The 26,383-nt window shown below is 41.2% G+C and overlaps 2 protein-coding genes and 1 non-coding gene across 4 annotated transcripts in view; all 3 read left to right on the top strand.

Moving 5' to 3' along the window:
• The first annotated feature begins 456 nt into the window (after positions 1-456).
• il13ra1 (interleukin 13 receptor, alpha 1) lies at positions 457-13,233 on the top strand. Its single transcript, XM_061912763.1, has 10 exons — positions 457-735; positions 7,154-7,302; positions 8,500-8,623; positions 8,693-8,792; positions 11,222-11,415; positions 11,515-11,648; positions 11,716-11,839; positions 11,919-12,015; positions 12,078-12,153; positions 12,887-13,233. Exons 1-10 carry the CDS (start codon positions 660-662, stop codon positions 12,968-12,970), a joined length of 1,158 nt encoding a protein of 385 aa, XP_061768747.1. The 5' UTR covers positions 457-659; the 3' UTR covers positions 12,971-13,233.
• Positions 13,234-13,417: 184 nt separating this feature from the next.
• On the top strand, positions 13,418-13,491 carry trnar-ucu (transfer RNA arginine (anticodon UCU)). The gene has a single exon. It is a non-coding gene; the product is annotated as a tRNA-Arg (tRNA).
• A 1,351-nt stretch (positions 13,492-14,842) lies between these two features.
• Positions 14,843-26,383, top strand: part of kirrel1a (kirre like nephrin family adhesion molecule 1a) — a 64,376-nt gene continuing 52,835 nt past the window's right edge. Inside the window, exon 1 of one of the 2 annotated variants that reach the window (XM_061912761.1) lies at positions 14,843-15,152. In XM_061912761.1, the coding sequence (XP_061768745.1) occupies positions 15,104-15,152 (49 nt within the window). In that variant the 5' untranslated portion in view covers positions 14,843-15,103. The remainder of the gene's footprint in view (positions 15,153-26,383) is intronic. The other variant, XM_061912762.1, reaches the window with a different exon arrangement.

Raw genomic sequence — 26,383 nt, 5'->3', positions numbered from 1 at the left:
AGCCAACAGTTGATTTTGGAACATTTAGGAGCGAGGACATTTCATGACTGGATTTGTTGCACAGGTGGCATCCTATGACAGTTCCACGCTGGAAATTACTGAGCTCCTGAGAGCGGCCCATTCTTTCACAAATTGTAGAAACAGTCTTCATGCCTAAATGCTTGATTTTATACAGCTGTGTCCAGGCCAAGTGATTCGGACACCTGATTCTCATCATTTGGATAGGTGGCCAAATACTTTTGGCAATATAGTGTATGTCTATTCGGCTAAAACCGCCACTGCCCTCTGCCGCCCGCACCGCAAATTACATTTCAAAAACACTCGTTCCCAATCGCTACACTATTTTTAAACATTGTTTCACGTATTTTTTGAAAGTCTGTATGATACATATTTTTACTGTATTTTTAAAGTTATTTTTATTTGGATTTCGTAAGGACTCGCCCCGCCCATTTCCAGCTTCTCACGAGCCTGCTTCCTTGGAAGCGGCTGGAAACTTTTGACGATAAGAACTCTTTAATAAAGGTCCAGTCGACTTTGTTTGGTCAGTTTTTTTTTTTGCCTCGGTTTAAATGGAATAACAATAGTGTTTTATATAAACTGTAAACCGATAATGACGCTTTAATGTTTTTTAAGAAGGACGTGACAAAGTTTCAATCAGGATGTTTTTGTTTCGAGGTTTCCTTCTGTCGGCGCTGGCTTGTTTGTTGCGAGCAGCAGGTTCTATAAGCAGAACAGGTAAGAAAGTATTTCGTCTATCCCAGGGGTGTCCAAACTTTTTCAACTGAGGGCCACACATGGAAAAATTCAAACAAGCGGGGGCCATTTTGATATTTTAAATTTTCAAACCATAACACAACATATGGATTTTTTATTTTTTTATTTTATTTTTTTTACTTTTAGGGCTCCCAGGGACCATAAAGTGTCTCCGTCATTACTGCTAATAAAACTTCAGGTTGATATGAAGTAAACAAACAAACAAACAAAAAAACATTTTGTGCCTTGTTTGTCAAAGACAACTTGTTTTTTTTATAGTAAAACTGAAATGTGCATTTTTGGGGGGAATTAGAGCCATAAAAGATCAATAATTCAGGGCACCATTGATTTTTATTCATTATTAAATTTGAGTAATCACAGTGTAGAGACAAATAATGTCCCATTAAATATAATTGGGATCCAAAAGGTGCCCCACTCAAAGTGATACATCTGTATTAGTTTGTTTGTTTTACTTTCAACATTTAAGTCACAAGATCAACTTCAGATATATCTGTCGATTTTACGTTTGAACTATTATTTTTGCTTGTTTCAAAGAAAACTTTGATGTTTTTATATGGGCAACCACACAATATATGCAATATTTTTTCCACATAAAACATTTTGAAGTGACATTTTTGAAGTAATTGGAGCCTTGAAAATAACTCATTATAGCATTGATTTTTTTTTTTGGTCTTTTTTTTTTTTTAGCAATGGCAAAAACAGAAAAATGAAGACAAAAGGAAAAAAACAGCCTGGAAGGCAGCTTTGGGTCAACATTGCAACTTTTTCTCGTTAGATTTCACATCATTCCACTTTTTTAAAATGTTACATTTTTTTTTTCAATTTCATTTCCAGAATGTGTGGCAGGCCGGTAGCAACTAGCTGCGGACCACACTTTGGACACCCCTGGTCTATCTGAAAAAATCATGTGAAATAACATAATTCTTTTGTCTTGTTTTCCTTGTCAGCGCTGTTCCTTCTGTAGTACTTTCACAGTTGTACGGAATAATTGTGTGATATTGCCTTTAATGTGTTGACCACGATGAGTCCTATAATCCAAAATAAATGAAAGAAAACATATTTATTTAATTGTTTTTAATCAACAAACTTGTTTTTAAATAATTTAACTTAAGACAATGTGGATATATCAAAGAAATGGTGACATTATAATTCTGAGCAAAAGTAAGTCAGGAGTTCATCCATCCATACATTTTCTACTGCTTATTCCCTTTTTGGGGTCGCTGGTGCCTATATCAGCTACAATCAGGCTGATGGCGGCGTACACCCTGGACAAGTCGCTACCTCATCGCAGGGCCAACACAGATAGACAGACAACATTCACACTCACATTCACACACTAGGGCCAATTTAGTGCTGCCAATCAACCTATCCCCAGGTGCATGTCTTTGGAAGTGGGAGGAAGCCGGAGTACCCGGAGGGAACCCACGCATTCACGGGGAGGACATGCAAACTCCACACAGAAAGATCCCGAGCCTGGGATTGAACTCAGGACTTCTCAGGACCTTCGTACTGCGAGGCAGACGCATTCACCCCTCTTGCCCCGTGAAGCCAAAACTTATATCCCCCACCCAAAAACCCTACTTTTGTCCCTGAGCTTGTAAACAAAATTACAATATTATACAAAAATAATGGCATCATGTAGGGCCGCAGCAAGGTGTACCAGTAGTTGGTGCATGTGCCGCTGGTCCGGGGTTTGATCCCCGAGCTTGGGGTCTTTCTGTGTGGAGTTTGCATGTTCTCCTCATGACTGCTTGGTCCCCTCCGGGTATTTTGGCTTCCTCCCACCTCCAAAAACATGCACCTGTGGATAGGTTGATTGGCAACACTAAATTGGCCCTTGTGTGTGAATGTGAGTGTGAATGTTGTCTTGTTGGCCTTGCGATGAGGTGGACTGTCTAGGGTAGGCGTCCCCAAACTTTTTGACTCGGGGGCCACATTGGGTTGAAAAAATGTAGCCGAGTGCCGGGCTGTAAAATATATATCAGGTCAGGAAATAACACAGAGGCTATTTCATCACTACAAGCCTGTTTCGCAGGTTTCCCTGCTCTTCAGGGGATTTCATAATAACATAGGCTCCAGCACCCCCGTGACCCCAAAGGGATAAGCGGTAGAAATAGATCCAAATATAATAAAATCCTCTGAAGAGCAGGGAAACATGCGAAAAAGGGGATTTTATAATAAAAAATATAATAAAATCCCCTGATAAGCAGGGAAACCTGCAAAACAGGCTTGTAGGGATGAAATAGCCTCTGTATTTTTTCCTGACCTAACGTATATTACGCTCTACCCCAGTATTGAGCAATGTATAACGGATAAACCACAGTAACCTTGACTTTATATATATATATATATATATATATATATATATATATATATTCCGAGCGCAATGATGTCACATTATCAATGGGAAAATGAATTTTTAAACAATATGATTTGCCTGGGCGGCTAGGAGACACAGAGAGTAACAAGCAGTATAAAATGGATTAGAAAGGACAGATTTGAAAAAAATTTAAATACAAAAATAAAATTCGCATATTTTAACTTGGGACTTCCCGCGGGCCGGATTTTGGACGCTGGCGGGCCGGATTCGGCCTGCAGGTCGTAGTTTGGGCACGGGACCCCTGGTCTAGGGTGTGCCCTGCCTTCCACCTGAATGCAGCTGAGATAAGCTCCAGCCACCCCCACGACCCTGAGAGGGACAAGCGGTAGGAAATGAATAGATGGATGCCTTTTCTGTCAACACTTGTAAAACATTATCATTTTGAAGTTCTTTTTTTGAGCGTTAATGTAGAGAAAGAGGAAGTTTTAAACACAACTCCCCAATTTGGTCATAAGTTAAGCAATTGTGCAATCATACCCACAAGAACCTTTATAAAGGAAATAGTACTAAAATATTGTAGGAAGGTAAAAGCAAACAACCAAAAACACACTTAAAATGTACCAAAGTTACATTCGATGTGTGTCTGGCATTCTTTAATTATGCAACAGCTGACGAGAAACCAAAATTAAACGGAAATTATGACAGCATGGGTACTTGAAATAAAGTTAAGTTAAAGTCCCAACGATAGTCACACACACACTAAGTGTGGTGAAATTATCCTTTGCATTTGATCCATCCCCATGTTCACCCCCTGGGAAGTGAGGAGAGCAGTGAGCAGCAGCGGCGGCCGCTCTTTGGAATTATTTGGGGATTTAACTCCCAATTCCAACCCTTGATGCTGTGTGCCAAAAAGGGAGGAAATGGGTCCCGTTTTTATGGTCTTTGGTATGACTCGGCCGGGGTTTGAACTCACGACCTTCCAGTCTCAGTATTGTTTTATCATTTGTGTGTTGTGTGCCTCGTTCAATCAATAAATCAGTCAATCAATCAATAAATCAATAAATCTTTACTTAGATAGCCCCAAATCACGAGTGTCTCAAAGGGCTCCACAAGTCACAACGACATCCTCGGCTCAGATCCCACCATCAGGGCAAGAAAAAACTCAACCCAATGGGATGAAAATGAAAAACCTTGGAGGGGACCACAGATGTGGGGACCCTCCCCGGGCGACAGGTGCAATGGACGTCGAGTGGATCCAGCATAATATTGTGAGAGTCCAGTCCATAGTCACTATGGACTGGATTCTCACACTATTATGTTACATCCACTATGGCATAGTGGATCTAACATACATGGCATAGTGGATCTAACATAATAGTGTGAGAATCCAGTCCATAGTGTGGCCAGCAGGAGATTATCTTGAGTGAAGACAGGTCAGCATCGCAGCGACGTCCCCAACTGATGCACGGATGAATGATCCACCCTGGGTCCCGACTTTGGACAGTTTGCGCCTCATCTGTGGTCACCGAATCTATGCCCTAAGGGACTGTTGAATTTCTTTGTTTTGTCAATTTAAAAATGTTTGCGGGAAACACCATATATCGTAACTACCGTACTTTCCGGACTATAGAGTGCACAGGTATTTAAGCCGCGGATTTGAGAAGAAAACATTTTTTTACATATATTAGCTGCACCACACGATATGCCGCAGATATATACCGGTACTATTTTGTAAATTCGTATTTACATACCTTAATTTTCCCAAACGGTGACGGTCGTACAGCAGTAAAACGGCTCATCAAACAAAACAGAGGTCATCGTCATGGACCCACTAGCTGCTCTCTTCAATCAGCTAAACTGGGTCAATAACTTCATGGTGACGTTTTGGTGAATTTACGAAACTGAAACACTATAAAAAGAATGCCATTCTAAGTTATTAATACTAACACAGACAATTGTAAACATATTAGCATATTTGCTAATGCTAACAATGCTAGCTTGATGACATAATGATAACATGTACAAATATGCATGAAAACACTCCTACAGACATCACATATGAGACGGTTTAGTAACAATGAATTGTTTTAGTTGCTTGGAGTGGTGAATGAAGAATCCTTTTTAGCTGAAACACTATGGATGAAGGAACAATAGTGGATGAAATGGGACTTATACTTCCGCTTAAAGGCACGAAGCAGGAAATACATTTTCAACCCGCCGCACCTGCAGTGAGTGAATTAGTCCAAAAGATGGCGCCATAGCACAACCAATAACACACCTTTTCAGTGTTTTGTCGCTTTAATATGAAAACTGTTTGTTGAATACAAAACATAATGGTCGTTATCGAAGAAATATCCATTAATTAGCCCCACAGTTTTATAAGTCGCAGGGTTAAGTAGAGGATTATACTCCGTAAAATACGGTAAGTATAGAAATGTGGGCTGTGCCTCAGTTCGCACACTTACATACTTAACCATTAGCATGCTGAGTGCGCTGTCAGTAAATTATTGTAGCCCTAATTGTTACCAATTTGACAGCATTAGGGGGCGCTCTAACCGAATCTCTGCCCTCCCTCTCCACAAAGAAGAGGGGAGAAGAGCAGAAAATAAATGGCAGATCAACTGGTCTAAAAGGGTGGTCTATTTAAAGACTAGAGTATACAAATGAGTTTTAAGATGGGACTTAAATGTTTCTACTGAGGTAGCATCTCTAACTGTTACCGGGAGGGCATTCCAGAGTACTGAAGCCCGAATAGAAAACGCTCTATACATTTCAGTAATCGGGACAAGACGTAACGAACGCATGAATAATGATATCGGCGTCGCTAGTGGACAAAATGGAGCAAAGTTTAGCGATATTATGGAGATGAAAGAAGGCCGTTTTAGTAACACCCTTAATGTGTGACTCAAACGAGAGTTGGGTCGACGATAATAACCAAATTCTTTACAGAGTCCCCTTGTGTAATTGTTCAGTTGTTTTGTTGTCAAATGTTAAGGTGGTATTATTAAATACGTGTCGGTGTCTAACAGGACCGATAATCAGCATTTCCGTTTTCTTAACGTTGAGTTACAAAAAGTTAGCGGACATCCATTGTTTCGTCATTTTAGATTAAAGTTAAACTATCTGTGCTTTAGCTCTGTTCCTGACCACTGCTTTTGGGAAAAAATACTTGGGCAAAAAGGCAGGTACGGGATTTAACAATAAAAATACAAATACATAAAATAACAGTAATACCTAAATTTATGAGCATAAGTGGTTCTGTGCCAAAGCTCTTAACTCAAAACAATTGTATCAAATCAACAGTCTCCTATTGAAATTAATTGGAACTAATTGGATTGGTACATTCCCCCTCCAAAACAGTACACTTTTAATATGTAACATTCCTTTAAAAAGAACAAAAAAACAACTCACTTAAAATAAGAAATATTGTATTCAATCAATGCAATAGAATGTACTACAAACAACTACAGCATATTCATGAAGTAATGTAGTAATACAACATTTACCTCGAAGAGTGGACTCAGATGCCCAAATGCAGCTGGAATAGGCTCCAGCCACCTTCACGACCCCAAGGGGACAAGCGGTAGAAAATGGATGGATGGAGTGGACTTGGACAATGGTATATCCTTCCAACAGCTTCTCCATTAAACCCACCATCAGCAGCTTCGCCATATTTTCATGGCTGAATGTCTGGCGTTTAGATATTATTTTAACATCCTTGGCTGATGTTTGACTCATTCTGCGTCACAGATTTTTACATTAATTTAATAACAACATTAATTCCAACATGTGCTGTGAAGTAGGTGAAGCAGAACATGATCCCCTCTCTTGGGAAACGATGAAGTTTTTACAAGTGTTGACAGAAGAGGCATTCGTCCATTTCCTACCGCTTATTCCTCTCAGGGTCATAGGGGGCGCTGAAGCCTATCCCAGCTGCATTCGGGTGAAAGGCGGGGGAGCCTCTGATAAGTCGCCACCTCATCGCAGTGTCAACACAGATAGACAGAAAGGCATATTTTTAAAAATTATTTCTTACTCCTGTTTTTCTTTTTTTTTCAGGCCAAATTACGCCGCCACATAACTTGACCCTTCAGTGGATCAGCGACTTTGAGGTAGAGCTCTGGTGGACACACCAGCTTGGGCTGCCGCCAAACTGCGAGTACATTGTGTCGTCAAGTACGAAAGAGGAAAACAGTGAAGACGAAAGCGTAAGGGACTGTTGAATTTCTTTGTTTTGTCAATTTAAAAATGTTTGCGGGAAACACCATATATTGTAACTACCGTACTTTCCGGACTATAGAGTGCACAGGTATTTAAGCCGCGGATTTGAGAAGAAAACATTTTTTTACATATATTATCTGCACCACACGATATGCCGCAGATATATACCGGTACTATTTTGTAAATTTGTATTTACATACCTTAATTTTTCCCAAACGGTGACAGTCGTACAGCAGTAAAACGGCTCATCAAACAAAACAGAGGTCATCGTCATGGACCCACTAGCTGCTCTCTTCAATCAGCTAAACTGGCTCAATAACTTCATGGTGACGTTTTGGTGAATTTACGAAACTTAAACACTATAAAAAGAATGCCATTCTAAGTTATTAATACCAACACAGACAATTGTATACATATTAGCATATTTGCTAATGCTAACAATGCTAGCTTGATGACATAATGATAACATATACAAATATGCATGAAAACACTCCTACAGACATCACATATGAGACGGTTTAGTAACAATGAATTGTTTTAGTTGCTTGGAGTGGTGAATGAAGAATCCTTTTTAGCTGAAACACTATGGATGAAGGAACAATAGTGGATGAAATGGGACTTATACTTCCGCTTAAAGGCACGAAACAGGAAATACATTTTCAACCCGCCGCACCTGCAGTGAGTGAATTAGTCCAAAAGATGGCGCCATAGCACAACCAATAACACACCTTTTCAGTGTTTTGTCGCTTTAATATGAAAACTGTTTGTTGAATACTAAACATAATGGTTGTTAGCGAAGAAATATCCATTAATTAGCCCCACAGTTTTATAAGTCGCAGGGTTAAGTAGAGGATTATACTCCGTAAAATACGGTAAGTATAGAAATGTGGGCTGTGCCTCAGTTCGCACACTTACATACTTAACCATTAGCATGTTGAGTGCGCTGTCAGTAAATTATTGTAGCCCTAATTGTTACCAATTTGACAGCATTAGGGGGCGCTGTAACCTCTGTGTGGCCCTTTTGGTCCATGAGAAGTATTTTCATTCAAAGGCACAAACACAAAAACACGATGTACACCATGGCCTTAAAGCAGAGGAGGGCCAACCAGCTGATTGGTTTGTTCGACAAAATAAGCCTCAATGATTACAAAAACTCAATGCTGTTGTTTTTTTGGTCGTTTCAGTATCATCAAACACCACCGTCGCTGTTGAAACTTTCTATGGAGGGAGGCTCTCTGTCTGTTTCTCTTCACACCGTCTGTCAGGACCAACACAGCCAGCCTGTCATTCTCAATGTTACATACCCAGGTAGAGCACATTGTTGAATATTATCACTTCATGTTAGTTTGTCTGTTAAATTTTGTTTCTTGCTCTCAGAGCTGGTGTCTGGAGTGCAATGCCGCATCATTTCGTCCACGCTTACTGATTGCTCCTGGCGGCCACTTAGTCTTAGTCCAAGTCTCTCTTTCTATTATGGGTAAGACTTTTTTGCACTTGTTTTTGTTTAATTTTTCTGAAACGATGCAGTTATTTTATTATTCTGTAAAATAAATATGTATTTATACTGTACATATTATTTATCTCAAACTTTTGACAATGAAAGTTGCCTACAGGTGTTAAAGATCCCATCTTGTACTACTTAACATGATGTGTGTCAGAGGTCCCAAAATAAGTGCATTGTCCAAACTGTCGATTTGATGCTAGAATTTAAGCTATTTAAAAGTGTGGATAGTAAGCCCTACTGGAGACCCGCCATTTTATGTGTTTGTAGCTTCATTGCTAATGAGGTGTTTGTTCCAAAAAAAAAATCCTAAACATGTCAATTTTTGATTCTCTAAACTGAAGGCATTAAACTGATTTTTATTGTGGGCTACATCGCACTTAGGGCTGCTTTGTCATATTATTACACAATTGCCCCTTCATTTGATTATTATCATTGACCAACAAACTGACAAAGTGACAAGCAGATACAGTATTTGTGTTTAATTACTGTGGAATTTTAATCGGGAAAGGGTTTTAACGACTAAAACTAAGCTTGGAATATTTTGTTTCATCAAATAATATTTAGTCAAGAACTTTATTTGCATGCATTAAATTTTTTCTGTCAAAATGTATATACATTTTTTAATAAAGATTAAATGCCTTATTGCCGCACATTATTGACGCACACTATTTCCAGGCCACATTTCTTGTGCCACATAAATAGACACATGCGCAAACCCTATAAAATACCTCTCACAGTTATTAAATACATTTATATTCAGTCTTACAAATTAGGCAACACTTACAAGCATTCACTGTTGCAGGGCTGCACGATTAATCGACATCGAATCAACATCAAAGTTTTAAATAGTGCAATGGATAACCATAAGAGGCTGAGTTTGTTTTTTTTCTCCGCCGTCACCTGCGTTTGAGTGACATGTGTTAGCCGCTCAGAATTGTTGAGTTCTGCGTTTACTCCTCTCTTGCTTTACACAGGGAGAAAGGTGTCTCACTTGATACATCGCTCTCAGCACCTGGGCGTGTTCATTTGACAATAGAATTATCTGAATGCAGTGAGCGCTCTTTTCACTCATTCATAATCTTTGTCCCAATGGGCGGAGAGCAGAGCACTAGCTTTACACACACAGGAGGCACAGACAGCCTCATTCCTCGGGACTCGCCAGTGAGAAGTGCTGCAAAGAAACAAAAATGATGAAGAAAAAAATTATGGTTACAAAGCCAAATGTACTGTTGTTGTAATATTTTTCTTTCAAATTGGATGGCAATATACGTGAAACACGGAGGAAGGAGCGAGAATGCCATGATCCCCTGATGGCAATAAACAGAAAAGACAATGTCAGACCTTGTTTTTAACACTGGAAAAAAAATACACTTCAAGATGTTCAGTATTTATTTGTTAAATGTTTGCTTGGACAAATGAGAGTGGATAAAATGTTTTGTTTGTGTACTTATTTAGGATAACAAAGTTATTTACATTTCAATTACAGTACAATGGTAAACAATTCTACAGCAATGAGAAATAAAAGTTAATATTCTTTTAAATGGTTACTTTTATTATAATCACATTACGATTACATTACATCATAAACACTGTATAGATGTTTTTCGATTGTATATTCAGTTTAAGAGCGTGATGTAGACAAAAGGTCTGAGTCTTTTAATATATGTTTTTTGAAGTTAATTATTGGATATTGTTCTGTGTGGCACATTGAGACAAGAATATGTTGACTGACAGTCTAAAAGTAACATGTCTCCCTACATTTGTTTTTATTGCAGCTTAATGCATTTATATGTATAAAATATAAAAATTGCCATAGCAATTTTAAGAGAAAAATCGTAATTAGGTTCTCAAAATCGTGCAGCTCTTGTACTTGTTCAAAACATGCAGTCACACAACATCATGTCTTGTCCTAGTGAATTGACTTGTGACATAAGGCTGGAGTCATAACTGCTGCCTTCTTTTTCCCCTGTAGAAAAGTCATAATATGACCATAAAAAAGATCAAATATATCACAAAATAAGCAGGAGTGCAAATGACTTATGACAAATAGGCCTGCACTTAGTCTGCACGCGTTCAATGTAATAGATGACACATATTGTATCACATACAATCAATCAATCAATCAATGTTCATTTATATATCCCTAAATCACAAGTGTCTTAAAGGGCTGCACAAGTCACAACGACATCCTCTGTTCAGATCCCACATCAGAACATCAACAACAGACTGTTATGTTGAGTGGGACAGGAGGACACAAACGTTAGCAACACTTGAAGAAATATAACTTGCAGCTTCCATATCTGGAGCAGACTGATGAAGGCTTTTTTCTTAGATGTGTGGCATAGCCTACATATTGACTTTAACATGATAGAGTACCTTTTTTTTAAACGTTCTTATTCAAGGTTAATAGACGAGGTGGAAGACACGGCGTCATTCGATGTCAAGTTGCACGAGTGCCCGTCATACACACACACGGATGGCGTGAAGACGGGTTGCCGTCTTCAGTCCAACGCCAGGCAGTCCATCTACATGTTGTTCAACGCAACCCTCAAAGAGACCTTCGTCAGGAATACCTTCAAGAAGAGTCCTGTGCCAGGTGGAGAGAGTGTTACTCTTTAATGGACTTATATTGTGCAGTGTAGTTAACGACACACTTCCTGGTTGGTCAGCATTTTGAAATCTATTCCCTGCGCAGTGATGCCTCGTCCACTTAACTGGACTGTTAGTGAAGTTGCAGGGACATTCAATCTAAGCTGGATCCCTCCTGATGTCTTACATCTGTCCCTTTGGAAATTCATCATAAATTACACCGAGTGTGACGAAGAGAAGGTAGAAGCAGCACAAGTGGACTCTGGTTTTTACGACGGATTTGTCACGCTGCTTCATGTCCTCACAGGTTAAAAAAGTCCAGGGAAAAACGTCGCTGCTAATCAATCGGGTGGCTCACTGCCGCTACCGCATATCGCTCAAAGGGCTCAGTATGCGAGGAGAGACGGGATGGAGCCATGCAAAGTATTTTGGTACGTTACAGAAATGACTGCTGCGGGGGGCACATTTTCGTAAAAGTTGTTGACTTTACCCAACATGTCTTGAGTGCAGATGCAGCCAAACATGCAAATGAGATGCTGTACGCTGTTATCATCATCCCACTGCTGCTTGCCGGGCTCACATTCCTCACTAGTTTGTACTGCAGGAGGTCAGTGAACGCACCACATGTGTACTTTCCGCACTTAGTTTACAATTACTGTCGTCATGCAGGAATAAAGAACATATCTTCACCAAAGTGCCACGACCTCGGGACCTTCTCAGTGACATAGACAGCAACAACACAAAGGTAGCTTTTATTTCAAGGAATCTGATTTGTTTACTATTGTTTAGCCCAGTGTTTTTCAACCACTAGTGTGCCGTGAGATATTGTCTGGTGTGCAGTGGGAAATTTTGCAACTTACCCTAATTGGTCCAAAAAATATTTTTTGCAAAACTATAATCATAATAATGTGCCATTGTCTAGTGCCTGTGCTGTCTAGAGCTTGGCAGGGTAATCTTGTAATATTCCATATTAGTAGGTGGCAGCAGGTAGTTCATTGCGTTGTCGGAACACGTCAAGGATGGTTTGTCGTGATCCCAATATGCAGAGCACAGCGGGAGACAGCGTGCAGGTAAAAAGGTATGTGACGCTTAAACCAAAAATCACAAAAAAGGCAAGTCCCACGAGGAAATGGCACTGAAGCATAGGGATGGCTATGTCAAACAAAAGTAAAACTGAAGTGGCTACAAAGTAAACAAAAACAGTATGCTGGACGACAGCAAAAACTTACAGCGTGTGGAGCAAAGACGGCGTTCACAAAGTACATCCGTACTTGACATGACAATCAACAATGTCCCTCAAAATAAGGCCAGACAACCTGGTGGAGTTTCATTTCTTAACCTTTTCTGCTGGTGGTGTGCCTCCGTATTTTTTTCATGAAAAAAATGTGCCTTGGCTCAAAAAAGGTTGAAAAACACTGGTTAAGCCTACTGACTTTACGTATCAAGCAAATTAACAAATATATTTATCTTGGTTCCAGAACCTTTGTTTCCCAGAAATGGAAGAAGAGGATTGCAAGATTTCCCTTGTGATGGATTTGCAACAGCAACATTTTCACTCTTAGCACATTTGATTCTTGACTCTTATCATATTTCCTATTTATTTTCTAATTAAAAACATTCATTCTACATTGTAAAAAATACATGAGATGAATGAATCCTAGTGTAGTTAGTAATTACATCGCTCAGCATGTCAGTAAACATGATCCAAATTTACAACAGTGTATTGCTTTCAAACAAAAACTACTTTTATGTACATGTGGACTTCTAATTCAGACAATAAACTGTGTACAGCCGCCATTTTGGCTCTGACACTACAATGTTACAACTAGAATTCCTATTAGTGCACTTTCAAAACCAAATTTTTAATAAGGTCCTCTGAAAAAAAAACAGACAGAGCGCGCCCTCTGGTGGACATAGACGTTACAACAAACATGGCGGCCTAGTGGTCCTGATGCTGCGCGACGGTGTGCCTTGTATAAATTCTGATGCTACCCTGAGTCATTGACGTAGTCTCTGTGGCGCAATGGAATAGCGCGCTGGACTTCTAATCCAGAGGCTCCGGGTTCGAGTCCCGGCAGAGATGGGTCCGAATGAGAACCGCTTGGCGGACAACGGTTCATTTTGAAATGAAATATTTTGGTGTGTCTGGAAGGATGCTGATGCTTTGAAACAGTAGGATGCTGTGATCATTAGTGGTCCAGATTACTCGCTTGTTACACACCTCTTGCAAATGTTAAAACCTGATTTAAAAAGTAAATTAGACAAGTAAATTCTAAGATGATGTATTATGAGTTTTCATCATTGAATGAAATACAACTCTATGGCATCATTTTAAGCACAGTCCAAGCTTTTTCTTTAATGTGCTCCGAACTGACAAACACCATGGCTAAACTCTTAATATTTTTATTTTATCATTTTGTAAAATGGCTAAAAACACAAGGAACGTTCTGTTTCATTATTATTAGCTACAACATGTATGCTTTTTATTTTACACTGTGCCCTCTCTCCCATTTTTTTTTTTTTTTTTTGTTCAAATGTATTTCTACAAAGGTACCCACGTCTCGCACTTCGGTCATCTCTACACGATTGTTTGTGTCAATGTTGGTTTGATCATTTGCACACATCAAGAGCATGTTGTAGACCCTGAAAAGGACAAGCGGTAGAACATGGATGGATACATATAAACATCATTTACTGATGTGCGTGCTGCAGGTTTTAACACAAGGTGGCGCTCCTGCGTTATTTTCTCATCTCAGTAGTAATCAGCAGATCAACACAGACGACAAATGTTTAGCCTACATTAGTGACGTCAATCACGAAGGCTTGTTTGCGAGGGCTCATCGGTGACGTCATCGGTGCAGATTCCTAGTAAAACCCCCCCAGGCTCCCACCCCTTTACAACATAACCTCACCAGGCTACTTGGCTGTTTTTCTCCTTGTCTTTTCTTTTTTTTTTGGCCCAAGCTGCATCCAGGGGGAGAGAAAAGGGGGGCAGTGATGTGATTTTGCTGACGTCAAAGAGAGAGAGAGACAGAGAGAGTGGAATGCGCCTCTAATAGGAATATGACGTCAAGCTAGAGATTATGCCGGAAGTGGAACAAGTCATAAACACATACTTCTCCTGTTATGGATCTTCGTGTAAAAATAGTTCGTCAGTTTTACTTCACAATTAAAGTAGTGTATTTATTAGTAAATTATTCTTTTGGTGAGGTAAAAATGTGTTACGGTAGAGTAAAGGCGGTCGTTTTAAACCAAATTAAAATAGGCGTGAACGAAAAAGTACAATGTATTTTTTTTAGTTCAGCATTTTAGAGCTAGTCGACGCCAGTTGCTATCTCTATAATCAGTATTTTGTCTTTTTTAAATTTTATTATTCATATTTGTTTTGAAGGGCTAACCGGAAGCCTGTTTGCATTCATGCTAGCCTGACGTAGTGTGTGTGCAGAAGCGGAAAGCGGACGGGAGAGCCAAAGAGGAGAGCAGAGTGGTTGGTGGGGGAGTAAAAAAAAAAAAGGCTCTAGTGAAACGCTGTAAAAGCCCAGAGGGACCAGCCCGAACCAGGCGAGAACCGGCAAGAGTTATTTTTCGTCCTTTCCCCCCACCCCTACATGTCCCTCGCTGTGTTTGCCTTTTTGATGCCGTCCTCACGGAGTTTTGGGCCAGTAACGGACTTCGTATTCCTGGTGGGCTGAACCATGCAGAGGCTGCTGCTGCTCCTCACTTTGCTGCTGACTTTGCAAACCGGTAAGGATGCGTTTGTCTCTTTACACACACACACACACACACACACACACACACACACACACACACACACACACGCACACACAAGCAGATAGAGCTCTGTGACGGTATTCGGGGGGGGGGTAAAGGAGACGTATTCTAGGGGCCCATGATGGAGGGGGGCCCAGAGAGGCCCCTAATGATAATGAAATTATGTGTTGGGGGCCCTGTAAAGATTATTTTCATGGGGCCCAAAATCCCTAGCGGCGCCCCTGGGGGTTATAGTTGAACATGATTAGATAACCATACTTTTTTTTTTTACCCAATTTGTTTCAGCCAGACATGATCTTTACATCTTTACATATGCATGACTTATAATCCCCCCCAACCCCCCTGCCCGCCGCCTCCCCCCACCCGCCCCTCCAACACACCCCTCCATACCCTCCCTCGGGTGCTGTACCCGAGACTGGCCGTGCACGTGACGTGAATGACAGTGATTGATCAGCTCGGCCTCCCGCCCCCTCCTTCCCGTGTCCTTACCTGCACGCCCGCCAGTCCGGTTTAAGTGCACACACCCCTTCCTTACACCCATTACCCCCACGCATCAGCATCCTCTCCTGTGCCAGCATCACCATTACCTTCAGTGATGGCATAGCACGTATTGGACTTGTTGCTAGGCAACAGTGGGAGGAGGCTGCACGGGTTGCTTTTCAGCTACCTGTTAGATGGAGGTGTAATGCATGTGCCATTGTCTGGTCCTGGTAGAGACGGATGGGAGGGGGTGTGTGGGGGTGGAGGTGTGTTTGCTGAGAGAAGGTATGGAAAAGGGATGATGTCACCATGTCTGCCACCTTTAAAGTGTGTGTTGCGCAGCTGCAAGCAGCCGTGTTAATGAATCCCCTCCTGCTTGTCTTCTTGTCCTGTGCATGGTAATCACACAGCTTACGTGAACACGGCCGCGTGTCCCATTGTCATCCCTTTTATCCCTTTTATCATCGTTTCTATACGATACAGCTTGTACTGGATTGATTTAGCAACCAAGGGACATACTCGCTCCCCAAATGCTGCTCTTTAAAATGTTAATGCGTAATCAATGAGGGGCAAACTCCTCCGAGGACGAGGATAAGGTTTAAAACGGAAAGTTGTAAAGTGATGATGCTTGGTTTTCTTTAATGGATTATAATTGCATTGATTATAATTACTTATTCACCCATTCACTCACACGTTCACACACGGACGGCGGGAACTGCCGTTGCAAGGCACTAACCATGAGCAAGGGTGAAGTGTCTTGCCCAAGGACACAACGGACGTGACTAGGATGACAGAAGCTTGGGTCGAACCTCTATAGAATGCAATCTCTTGAGCGACACCCATAATTCACCATTTAATATACGGAATTGAGTTAAGCGCGTTCAATGTTGTCCCCAGTCCATAAGGCAAAGGTTCTAAAAGGCATGTGTGTGAAAGCCCAACGTCAGTAACCTCTGACCTCACGCCAAATTGCTCTTAAAATTCCGTCAGAAACGCTAAAATCTGGAACAAATCTTCCTATCAGAGCAGCAGCCAATACTTTTGTTCTCGTTTGTATTTAAATGAAGACCATAAATTATACAAGATTAAAAAATCGTGGCGCAGTGGGAGAGTGGCCATACACAACCCGAGGGTCTCTGGTTCAATCCCCACCTAGTACTAACCTCGTCACGTCCGTTGTGTCTTGAGCAAGACACTTCACCCTTGCTCCTGATGGGTGCTGGTTAGCGCCTTGCACGGCAGCTCCCTCCATCAGTGTGTGAATGTGTGTGTGAATGGGTGAATGTGGAAGTAGTGTCAAAGCGCTTTGAGTACCTTGAAGGTAGAAAAGCGCTATACAAGTACAACCCATTTATTTATTTTATTTAAATGATGGGAATGTTTTGGCGGACAGTGCTCCTGCATTTAGAGGATACGGGACTTTTTTTGGGATAGATCCGGAAAGGGGATCTATGATGATTTGAATCTACATTCAAAACACTTCTTTTGTGGTCTTGCTAAGAAGTATTTTATGTGTATTGTTGTAATTTTTTGGGGGGAAAGTATTTTCTGGAGGCATTACCAGATTGCAAATGAAACCACACCACACCCTCTTCTGTCGTCATGTATATTTAAAAAATGTACACTGTTCAAATACATATCTTAAAAAGAAACATCACCACTATTTATTTTCCAGATGCGGTTGGAAATACATTTTATAGAGATTCACTCGGTCACTGCATTAGGTCCAGCTGCATTCTTTCTGAATGATACACACTCTGCATAAAACAGCTTCTTTTAGCCGCATTTTTGTCGCTGCACGTCGGTGTTATTATGCACATGCCAAGGTTATATGAAAAAGTTATTTTTTCCTACCTTTTTTTGTTTACCCAGTCTCAGCTAGCGTCTTACTTAGCAGTATTTTAGTCTTACTGGGGTCCACACAAAATATTACAAATGACAAACATGCGCACATGCCCTACGATGAGGTGGGGACTTGTCCAGAGTGTACGTCGCCTTCCGCCCGAATGCAGCCACCCCCCACGACTCCGAGAGGGTCAAGCAGTAGAAAATAGATGGATGTATAAAATATGTAAAAAAAAATAAAGGTTTACTTGCACCAATCAACACTAGTATTAAATAACACATTAAATAACACAAATTAAATCAGTTTAAGGTTATTCCCTCATCTATGGTCATTTCCAGTCCAGTAAACACCTGTGCACTCTTTTCTTGGAGGCTGATTTAACTTGTATTATATGAATATCGAGTGGTAAATTATTCCAATAAGCAATGGCTCTATGAATTACTGTTTTGTTCATTGAGTTGGAGTTTGTGTTTACTTTGAACATGCAAGCATACAACATGATACATCACAATTTTTCTCTGTTCAACATGTTTGAAAAGGATTTGGAAGAAGCAGAGCTTATTTAATCCTACCACTTTTCTTTTACATAGCAGTTGCTAAAACTTTTGTTCACTTCCTGTTCTCAAGTTATTCACAATATACTCCATAAGTAATAACATTAAATATAAATAAATAATAATTGGTGAAGTAAGTTGTATTTCATATGGTGAGATGAGTAAGATTCTCTAGAAAATGAATGGATGGATGAAATAAATTCAGAATGTTTATCATGGTTCTTCTTCTTTGTACTTTGTAAACACTTTAAATTTGAAGAGTTTCTTGAAGTGGATTATATTAGTACATTGTTTGATTTATTTGCTTAATCCATTCAATAATTTAACTTCACATACAAATATACTGAAGTTCTTAAGTGTTGTATGTGCATACAAATGTTTTAAATTACATTTTTCTCTAAGATTATATTTCTCCTCTTTTATTGTGAATAATCGTTGTATATTTTTGGGTAGCAGATTGTAGTTTGCTTTGTGTATAATTTTAGCTGTTTGCAAATTCACAATGTGGTGGAATTTCAGTGTTTTAGATTCAATGAATAAAGGATTGGAATGTTCTCTATATCGCTGGTTCATTGTCTTTGAACTATGTATGACAACATGATGGTTAGACTTAGACTCAGACTTTCTTTATTGTCATTAAAATTTGAACTTTACAGGACAGATAAGAACGACATTTTGTGGCATTAGCTCATGGTAGTGCAGGATAAAAGAGCAATAAGGTGCAGGGTGTTTGCATTTACAAGTGAAGGTGCAGATATAAATAAATAGATTACTGTACAGATAAATATATTGCACTTTTGCATATGCATCCACGTTCACGGATGTATGTTGTATTGTCTTCATAGTCAAGTGAGTTAATCCATTTTTGGGGGGAATAGAGGGGATTATTATGATGCGTTCAAGAGTCTTATGGCCTGAGGGAAGAAGCTGTTACAGAACCTGGAGGTTCTGCTACCAGCATACAATCTTGTGTTGTAATTTTGTGCATCATCAGTACAATATTAAAGGCAGCTAGTCAAAAAAAATTAGGGCATTTTTGAGTCACTAACACAACAGAAAAAGGGACGGCGTGGCGCAGTGGGAGAGTGGCCGTGTGCAACCCGAGGGTCCCTGGTTCAAATCCCACCTAGTACCAACCTCGTCACGTCCGTTGTGTCCTGAGCAAGACACTTCACCCTTGCTCCTGATGGGTGCTGGTTGGCGCCTTACATGGCAGCTCCCTCCATCAGTGTGTGAATGTGTGTGTGAATGGGTAAATGTGGAAGTAGTGTCAAAGCTCTTTGAGTACCTTGAAGGTAGAAAAGCGCTATACAAATACAACCCATTTATCATTTATATTGTACGTATGATACAGCGCAGTATTTGTCCTACTCTATTATGATATTGTAGCGATGAATAAATATACTCACTAAGCAGGGCTTACGTTTCGGTACAGGACACCATGCTTACAACAACTGGTGGCTAATCTTAGTGCTATTTTCACCACAACAATATCAAGTTGACCAACTTTTGGCACAACAAGTTTTTGATGGACTTCATCTTCAACTCCTGCTTCATTAATGAAGTTAAAGTTAAAGTATCGATGTTAGTCAAACACACACGAGGTGTGATGAAACTACTCTCTGCATTTGACCCATCCCCTTGTTCCACCCCCTGGGAGGTGAGGGGAGCAGTGAGCAACAGCAGTGGCCACACTCAGGAATCATTTTGGTGATTTAACCCCCAATTCCAACCCTTGATGCTGAGTACCAAGCACGGAGCTAATTTTTATAGTCTTTGCCGGGGTTTGAACTCACAACCTACCGATCTCAAGGCGCACACTCTGACAACTAGGCCACTCAGAAAGTTGTGTTTTGAAATAATAATAATAATAACACACTTGAGGCGGCCGTTTCAGTCACTTGAGGATCCCAGGTTCAATCCCCGCTTCCACTATCCTAGTCACTGGTGTTGTGTGCCCGGGCAAGACACTTTGCTCCCAGTGCCACACACACGGGTTTAGATGTAACTTAGATAAGGGGTTTCATTATGTAAAGTGCTTTGAGTCACTAGAGAAAAGCGTTATATAAGTATAATTCACAATTCACTCACACTGGTGAGACATTGACAAAAGACAACAGCGGAGAGTAGCTTTAGACATTCAGGCTAACTGAAACCCGCGTGTATAGAGGGTATGGCCAACTCGGTTTCAGAGTCACGTGAAGGGCTTTTGACCAATCCGAGGAGAGCGTCTGGCGATACTCTCTCTAAATGGTCAAAAGCTACTCACGTGACTTCATGGCGCCATGTTGAGGACCAACTCTGGAACTGAGTTGGCCAGACCCTCTATACACGACTATGACTGAGACTACTATCAGCTATCGATAGCTATCCAGTTTTTAATCTTCGACATCAATACCACAGCTTTGGCGTAAGCTACGTGGAAAAACAACGCAGGACACGCATTGCTAACAGGTAAACACAAAGCTAATGATCATAGTTTAGACTGTTGCAGAACAACTTACAGTGGGGCAAAATAGTATTTAGTCAGCCACCGATTGTGCAAGTTCTCCCACTTAAAATGATGACAGAGGTCTGTAATTTTCATCATAGGTACACTTCAACTGTGAGACAGAATGTGAAAAAAAATTCCAGGAATTCACATTGTAGGAATTTTAAAGAATTTATTTGTAAATTATGGTGGAAAATAAGTATTTGGTCAATCATTCAAAGCTCTCTCTGATGGAAGGAGGTTTTGGCTGAAAATCTCACAATACATGGCCCTATTCATTCTTTCCTTAACACGGATCAATCGTCCTGTGCCCTTAGCAGAAAAAACAGCCCAAAGCATGATGTTTCCACCCCCATGCTTCACAGTAGGTATGGTGTTCTTGGGATGCAAATCAGTATTCTTCTTCTTCCAAACACAACGAGTTGAGTTTATACCAAAATGGATACATGGATGATACAGCAGAGGATTGGGAGAATGTCATGTGGTCAGATGAAACCAAAATGTAACTTTTTGGTATAAACTCAACTCGTCGTGTTTGGAGGAAGAAGAATACTGAGTTGCATCCCAAGAACACCACACCTGCTGTGAAGCATGGGGGTGGAAATATCATGCTTTGGGGCTGTTTTTTTGCTAAGGGGACAGGACGATTGATCTGTGTTAAGGAAAGAATGAATGGGTCCATGTATCGTGAGATTTTGAGCCAAAACCTCCTTCCATCAATCAGAGCTTTGAATGGTTGACCAAATACTTATTTTCCACCATAGTTTACAAATAAATTCTTAAAAAATCCTACAATGTGAATTCCTGGATTTTTTTTTCACATTCTGTCTATCACAGTTGAAGTGTACCTATGATGAAAATTACAGACCTCTGTCATCATTTTAAGTGGGAGAACTTGCACAATCGTTGGCTGATTAAATACTTTTTTGCCCCACTGTATGTTTGTCGTTTCAACACATGTAAGCCCGGTTCTAAGAGTCATTTTGACAAAGCAATTGCACGTTGTGGCCATGTTGTAGTGGCCGGGTGACTCTAATAGCAAGAACGCTTGGAGGATCGTCCGAGCTACCAGTGTGTACTGTAATCTACAGTAGAACACACTCAAACAAATGTATTGTGTTGATGCCAAATGGTAAACGGTACAGAACAGCAACATACCAACTCAACAGGTATAGATTTTTCCTTTGTCCCACTGGCAATTAAAGCACTTAACAACAGAAAACTACTGTAATAACTGGATGCAATAATAAGAAGTGCAATATTGGGATAGTGCAATATGGGAGGTGTGCAATACGGGGGGAGTGTAATGTGTGATCTCATAACCAGCTGATATACCTGCGCACTGTTCACTGTCGTCACTGTATTGTCGGATGAAGTGTATGTATATGTATGTATGTATGTATGTATATGTATGTATGTATGTATGTATGTATGTATGTATGTATGTATGTATGTATGCTCCTCGGAGACAATAAAGCTAAATATTATTATTATTATCATATGGGTGTTATTTATTGTTAAGAGGACTTTAATAATGTCGAAAACATAATTAGAAGGTCGTAAATATTTTTTTAATGCTCTAACTCAGGGATTCTCAAACTGTGGGACATGTACCACTTGTACGCCAAGGAATCACTTATTTAAAGCACATTGTTTCATTTTCCTATAATCAAACACAGTGTTACTGTTCAAACTACGTTTGATTGCGTGATTGATTGATTGAAACTTTTATTAGTAGATTGCACAGTACAGTATATATTCCGTACAATTGACCACTAAATGGTAACACACATACGTTTTTCAACTTGATTAAGTCGGGGTCCACGTTAATAAATTCATGGTAAAAATATGTACTATCAGGTTAATGCAGTTATCACACAAATTAATTATCAGAGTATATACATTGAATTATTTACATTATTTACAATGTGGGGGTGGGATGTGGAGGGGGTTAGGGCAGGGGGTTGGGGTGGGGGGGTTAGGTTTGGTTGATATGCATCATCAGAGAAATGGACATTTTAACAGTGTGGGTCTGACTTCGTAGGATATGTAGAGCGAGCAGTGAACAACGTGTAATGTTACAGTGGGCAAAAATATTAAATATACTTCCATCCATCCATTTTCTACCGCTTACTCCCTTTCGGGGTCGCGGGGGGCGCTGGCGCCTATCTCAGCTACAATCGGGCGGAAGGCGGGGTACACCCTGGACAAACCTCTGCATTGTTTTAATCAATACATAGGCCTACTACGCTATTCTATTTTAATATTGGTCATTATGGTGTGTGGAGAGCCACGTTTTTTCTGAGGTGCTACTTGATGAAAAAAGTTTGGGAACCACAGCTCTAACTATGAAATTATTTGATTCATTAATATGTTGCGGTCATGTCTGGTACTAAACGGCGATAAAAAATTATGTTCTGTTTATAATAATACTTTGTAGAGGCGGGCACTTGGAGCAGTGTAGAGGCTGCAGTCTACCGTTAAGACACCAATTGGGGTCACAGGATTGGGAATGAGGCCCATTTGCCAAAGAGCATATCTAATCAGCCATCAGCCAACGAAGGCACTCACTGAGGCGGCTGCGAAGCTCAACCTGGAAGCGGATGGCGACCATCCATCCATGCCGCCCCCGCCCCCAGTCATCCACGCCATGGCGGGAGCTGATCCTACCAGAAGGCTGACATGTTTGTCTGAGGAGTAAAACGTTGTGATGAACCGGCATAAAAACCTTCAAAGTTAGATAACGTGACGCTTCAATGTGTGGCGAACGATAAACCAACAGCTCCGAGGGCTTTGGGGGTTCAAAGCCCCAATAATACAATGGTGTTTGACAGGCTGAAGGCGATCGCAGTTCTAAAAAGAAACAGTACCCATTAGGAAGGTTTCTTCATGCCGAGTTCCCCGAGCAAGAGAGGCACACTTAATCACATCTGACTCAGACTTTTGGACATGTTTTGTGCGGAGAGGACCCCGTTTTGTGGCTTACAGGAAAAGTTGTGGGCGGGACAACGCAGGGCAGGTGGGTGCTCGAGGTGCAACGTGAGGGGGGCTCCATTTAGAGGGGAACATTACTCAAGCTCGACTTCCCTCTTCAGAGAGGCTGCTCATTCACTAAGAACACGTCCGCTTCAAGGGCTTCGCATTCGTAAACGGGACAAGCTCGGCACGGCCCCGGCCCGAGTCATTGGCACCACTTCCTTTTCACATTCCCCTTCTTTGACTTCTCTCTTTCTTTTCCGTCAACCCCCTTCCCTCCTCTCGTTGGCTCGCTAATAAGTTCCAGATGTGCTGCTTGCATTCCTCTGGTCGGCGGAGAGGGGAAAGAGGGGAGGGGAGGGGGGAGCGGGGGGGAATTAAAAGAGGGAGCACATGACGAGGAAGAGGAGCTGCTGTACTGTAGTGAACACACACACTGCTGTGTGTCGAGGGGGGGAGCTAATGGTCACATTACCTCAAAAGTTAACCCCCCCACCCCGTCCCCGTCTCTTCCTCCCGCCGCAGGAATGCAGTGCCACTGATGATGTCACTCCATTTTGGGAGCCGCCCCCACTTTACGAAGAGGAGGGAGGGGAGTCAGGGGTCCGACTCGCTCCATCCATCCTGCCTTGACGATAACAACATTAGCGTCCGTCGTCCAACATCACCGTCCGGGCCCGCCATGCAACAAAACAGCCCACGGGGACTAAAACGATTGCGCAACAAACAACAAGCCGCGCCGTGCTCTCGATGGTTGATGGCCGCATGGCCGATGACGCGCGCTCATTAAAGCGATGCGCATGCTTTACTTCTTCCCGTCGTGATGCGGACCCCCTCGCCCCCGCCGAGCCAACTGTGCCCTTCAGCTGCACGCTTACCTTGGCTCAGGCAAGCCCGTCTTCATTTTGTCGGTCTGCCATCCCAAGTGTGTTGACTCTTGAGGGAATTAGAACATAGGATCCAAGAAGGAGGAATAAAGTTCTAGTTCACCTCAAAAAGTTGAACAAGACCCCTAACCGGCTCAAATTATTCCAGTTCCTGTTCATATTACTGTTGGTTATGTTGATCTTATTCCTGTTGCTTTCCCGCCCATTTTCTTTTTGCCTGCTTCTTCTCTTCCTGATTTATATGTTGTTGTTTCTGTCCCTGTTCCCAGCTCATGTTCCAGATCCTGCTCCATCATCAACACCCCTGCCCCTATAGTTGCCGCTGCTCACGTTCCTTAATGTTGATCCTTACCCTGGAGTCATTTTCCTTTTCCTGATTCTGATTCTTTTCTGTTGCAGCTAATGTTCCATATGCTGTGTCCCACCACAAACATGCCCTTGAACATGGTCCTTAACCCCAAACTGTTCCTTTTCTTGTCACTGTGCTTGCTCTTGTTGTTGGTACTGCTCATATTCCTATTCTCTATGCTCACATTACATCCTGATCTAGTTTATGTTCCAATTGTATTATTTTTCCCACTAATGCGGATCCCGTTCATATTCATGTTCATGTTTCTGACCTCACATTATTGTTGTTGCTGATCTGTATCCTATTACTTCCTCTGCTCATGATCCATTCCTCCTCAAGTTCCGTTTCATGTTGCCCTTAGTCATTATTTTATTTTTTTGTTCCTGTACCTGCTCCCGTACACCTTCCCTCTCCTTTTCTTGTTTTTGGTCATACTCATATTGTGCTTGATCCTGCTGTTGGTACCATTTCTATTCCTGTTTTTAATGCTCATATTGGTCCTGATTGTGTTTATGTTCCAGCTTCTGTTTTTTCCTGTCACTGATCCTGTTCATATTTACGTCTCTCCATTCCCGTATCTCTTCACAGTCCATTTTGTGTTGTTGGACCTTCCAGACCCTAGTTCTTGGTCCTGTTCGCTTTCCCAATACTTTTATTTGTTTTGGTCATAATCCTATTTGAGATCCTGCTCCTGCACTTGCTCCGGTTGCTGGTACCACGCCGATTCCTGCTTTTATTGCTCATATTGATCGTGATTTTCTTCCGTTTCGGTCTCTTTTTCCACTCTTTTTCGTGATACCTATACTGATCCTGATCCTGTTCATGGGCAGAACAGGGGTTAGTGCATGTGCCTCACAATATGAAGGTCCTGAGTTCAATCCCGGGCTCGAGATCTTTTTGTGTGGAGTTGAGTGTGTCAAAACTTATACATAATGTGCCACAGTATATGTTCCTTTTAATTTTTATTCATAGCTGTATGTAGAAGTGGCTGGTTGTATCCGCTGCTTTAATGTCTTTAACGTCCTTTGTCTTCTTTGATGTTTGATGTTTCCCTCTTACACACATGTAAGAGGGATGTGTACAATGGGTATGAGTTGTTGTTAGGTTTTTTTCCCCTGGCCTCAGTCTGGACCCCCTCTCCAGGGCCCAGGCTTAGACCGATTTTTTAAATTTTATTTTATTTTTAATTTTAATCTTCTATTTTTTTCTTCCATTCCCCCCACTTGTTTACCTGTATCTCACCTTTTTTGTAAGGGGCGCCGGACGCCGGCAGACCCATAAGCGATCCTGTTCTATCTCCCTGTAATGTTTGTCTGATCTTGAATGGGATTGTGCTGAAAAATTAAATTTTCCTGACGGAACTCTATCTAATCTAATCTAATCTAATCTGCATACAAGCAATAACATCATGGAGAGGGAAAATAGCAAAAAACGGCAATTCTTTTGGTTAATTAAGAGGGTCTGTGAAGCGCACTATGGAGGTATTCAGGCAGCACGGTGTATTAGGGGTTAGTACATCTGCCTCGTAATACGAAGGTATTATGAAGCAGCGCTCGGGATCTTTCTGTGTGGAGTTTGCATGTTCTCCACGTGACTACTCCGGCTTCCTCCCACTTCCAAA

Source organism: Nerophis ophidion, linkage group LG10, assembly GCF_033978795.1.
Source record: "Nerophis ophidion isolate RoL-2023_Sa linkage group LG10, RoL_Noph_v1.0, whole genome shotgun sequence".
In the NCBI taxonomy this organism is placed as follows: Eukaryota; Metazoa; Chordata; class Actinopteri; order Syngnathiformes; family Syngnathidae; genus Nerophis; species Nerophis ophidion.
The sequence above is the reverse complement of the archived record's forward strand: the minus strand, read 5'-3'. Positions and strand labels throughout refer to the sequence as shown.